Source organism: Populus euphratica, unplaced genomic scaffold (assembly GCF_000495115.2).
Source record: "Populus euphratica unplaced genomic scaffold, PopEup_1.0 scaffold31.1, whole genome shotgun sequence".
Lineage (NCBI taxonomy): Eukaryota > Viridiplantae > Streptophyta > Magnoliopsida > Malpighiales > Salicaceae > Populus > Populus euphratica.
Genome location: NW_011499850.1, coordinates 3,715,899 through 3,719,197, shown reverse-complemented (window position 1 = coordinate 3,719,197; position 3,299 = coordinate 3,715,899). Strand labels below are relative to the sequence as shown.

Here is a 3,299-nt window from a genome sequence, read left to right as displayed (position 1 = left end):
TTGTTAATGAATTTCCTCATGTAGTCATGTTCTTGAACATAATTTGTAAGCCTTAATTTGTTTGCATATTGAGCACATCCCATATATCTTGGACAACACAATGAAAAGAAGAAACATTATCAGTACAAAGGGAAATAGAAAGTGCTCAGTGCAATATTGCTGGCTACCAATAATTAAGTTTTAGAAACTTGTGCAAACATTTCCGGAATCTTGCTCATCATTTTAATGTAAATTAAAACTAAGACTAGCTAGTAGAGGCGAGGGAAGCGAAAATTTTGATTGATTTAATAAATATGGTTCATCTGTACATGCCTTGCTACCTATTAGCACCTCCTGATTTTTTTTTATTGTAGAGTCTTGCAAGGGAAAAAGAAAAAAAAAGAAGAAGAAATAAGAAATAGAAGATCTAGAATTTATAGAAAGTAGCTACTTTTCCATCGATGTTCCTATTTACCATTGACTAGCTCAGTAACATTAGCAAGAGTTCTCATGACATCAACCTGAGCTCGAAGTGATTCTATGTAGTCTAGGGTTTCTTCAATCAGAGAGATATCATCCATAAATTCCCCTCCAGGTACAAGACTCTTCAATACTTGTGCTTTTCTATTTACCATCCTTTTAGCAATAGATTTAGCAAGAACAACTTGCGGTTCACTCTTTCTTACTCTTTTAATGCAGCAACTCCTCTTCAAGATTTTCTTGCATCTAACCCTCTTGTTGTCCATGACCAATCCAGTTGACGCTTTCTTTAGCCTCTCACTCTCAGGAGCTAATAGGTGCTGAACAAGGACTTTATTATCATCATGTTTTGAAGCATTGGCAATGAGTGCACGACTCCAACAAGTCCTTCCGTCTCTAGTAGAAGCTAATGCAATGTCTGCTGATAGCTGTATTGCCTTCTTTCTCTCCAAGATGCTCATGTTCTGCTTCCCAGAACCACATATTTGGAGACCCAATATCCATTTCTTGAGAAATTGTTGCTTGAGTGAACTAGGATCGCACATTCTGCATAAGATAAGACAGTACAAGAAGAATTTGAAAGAGATGTGTGCACAGGAAAAGAAATGTTACAAGCTTTATAGCTTCGGTCTAGTGCTAGTTTGGTCAGTTAGCTGGCTTTATACTTTTCTTAATATTTTCTTCCAACACTTTTTCTCAACCAAAGAGAGGATCCATGGCATAGAATTGAAGCAGTAAATATATTCCCAAACCAAGAAATTAAGAAAGGAAAAATGGGAAAAGATTTAAAGAGCGAGTGAGTATAAGTTAATAAGATCTAAGGAATCATGAGATGGTGAAGGTGGACAATTATTTCAAAAAATAAGACGATGGCAAGTTTAAGGTGAATTTATGCACTTTCAGGGATCTATCTAGTCATGGGAGCTACATGATGCATTGTTGGAGCAAGATATATAATGATGTGAAGCGTACCTTTTTTTTTTTTTTTGTTAATAGTCGAAATATGTGAAGCATACCTTTGTTGTATAGAACAAGAGCACAGAAAATCATGAGAAGTAAGTAAGACAAGTTGCAGAACGATGCAATTCTACGATCCAAGAAAGTTTGTCTCAGAATCCTAGAATGATGTAAGAGAGAGAGAATGAGAAGGAAGAAGAACGTGAAGGAAGAAGAAAGTGAAGCCACCCCATTTATTTGCTCAAAGGAAAAGCAGCAGTGGGCCTTTCAGAGAGAAAGACACAGCACATGCAGGCACATGGTGTACATGGCCCACCACACAAACCCTAGAACTGGAAGATGTGAAAAAAGAAATTGGCCCTAAGATATAGTCCCTATAGTCTTGTAAAGTTAATTGGATAATCCCCCTGGTCTTACGAATCATTAATTAGTCCCTATATTCTTAAATCTATTTTTAACTTGACCCTTTTTACTCATTTCATGTTACTTCTTTCTTTTCTTTTCCTTTTTTTTTAAAAAAAAAAATAGAAGAAAAAAAAAGATAATATAGAAAGAAAATAAGGGATGAAACGTGGACATATTAAAACATGGGATTTCTTAAGTTACCAAATTTGTACAAGAAGTATGAATAAAAAAAGAAAAGAAAAAGGAGAAAGCAGTTAGACAAACAAGTCTTTATTATGCTTAGCAGAAAATATTGTTTCTAGACTGGCATTGGAATTTGTATTCATACAAAGTACTTATCTTAATATCTAGGATTCAGAAAGGAAAGGAGTACTTCGGACAAAGATTGAGTAAAAAGCATTTGGAATTCATGAGTTGTCCTTCAAGACTTTATACAAAATTAAGATCACCCCAAAGTCTATGTAAAAATCGTTTTTTATTTCTATTTTCTTTACATAGCATTCGGATGCTTTATGATCTTGAATTAAACAGAAATTAAGCATTTTCCTATTCCCAATTACTATTTTAAAATTCCTAATTACTTTTAAGAATTCCCAATTAACATTCAAAATTAAGTTGGACCTTTCAACTACGTTAATAATTTCAAAGCTCTTTTGCAGGTCTGTCCAAGCTAGCTTGGACGTGTTCCACTACAAAATATGTGATATGAAATGTTGTATATTAATTATAGAAATCTCAGTGATGTTGCAAGAATATGTTGGACCAGTCAAATAAAATTAAGCATTAGAATTATTATTGTTATTATTATAAATATTTAGATTAGTTTACATGTATCTTAACTAATTTTTTAAAATTTTAAAATTAATAATTAGACAAATCTTTAATTATCCTAAAATTTATAACACTCAAATTAAAAAATTTTAAAGAACAAACCCACTAATTAAACTATACTTCTTAAAGTTTATTGTTATTATTATTTCGATTTTTGGGCTTCGAGATCCCTGGAATTGCACTGCGAGGACGTTGATTCGGGGGGAGGAATTGGCAGGATCCGGAAAACATGGCAATGCTGAGAGGGAGAAAACTGAAAAGGACCCACATAAGAGAAATTTTATAGCATGGGGTTCAGCCATGGACAGAGAATAGAGAGAAAATAAATTTCTCACATGGTCTCCACATGGGATTTTAAAAGGATGGTCTTGTGTAGGCTCACTCAAAGTACAATCTTTTTTCAATGATTAAATACACATATATACATACATACACATACATACATACATACATATAGACATATTCACGATTTAGCATGGTTCGGTCCATTTTGGGCCAAAAAATCTAACCAAACTAAAGGTTCTTTTAGGCTTCGTAAACAAATGTTTTGTACTGGATTTTCTAAACCAAACCATATCAACTCCTTCCAGCTTATACCGCTGAAACTCATTAACTTCAAATAAAAATGTAAAACTTGAACTCCATTT

General features: G+C 33.5%; 1 protein-coding gene across 3 annotated transcripts; it reads right to left on the bottom strand.

Moving 5' to 3' along the window:
* Nucleotides 1–254: 254 nt before the first annotated feature.
* On the bottom strand, nt 255–1,641 carry LOC105121248 (transcription factor bHLH148-like). Of its 3 annotated transcripts, none has more exons than XM_011019806.1 (2): nt 1,476–1,641; nt 255–1,020 (listed from the first exon to the last, which is right to left on the bottom strand). In XM_011019806.1, exon 2 carries the CDS (start codon nt 1,002–1,004, stop codon nt 447–449), a length of 558 nt encoding a protein of 185 aa, XP_011018108.1. In that variant the 5' UTR covers nt 1,005–1,020; nt 1,476–1,641; the 3' UTR covers nt 255–446. The 3 variants fall into 3 exon arrangements, with proteins under 3 accessions (XP_011018108.1, XP_011018107.1, XP_011018106.1); XM_011019805.1 differs by having other exon boundaries at nt 255–1,005; XM_011019804.1 differs by having other exon boundaries at nt 255–1,013; nt 1,477–1,641.
* Nucleotides 1,642–3,299: the final 1,658 nt, after the last annotated feature.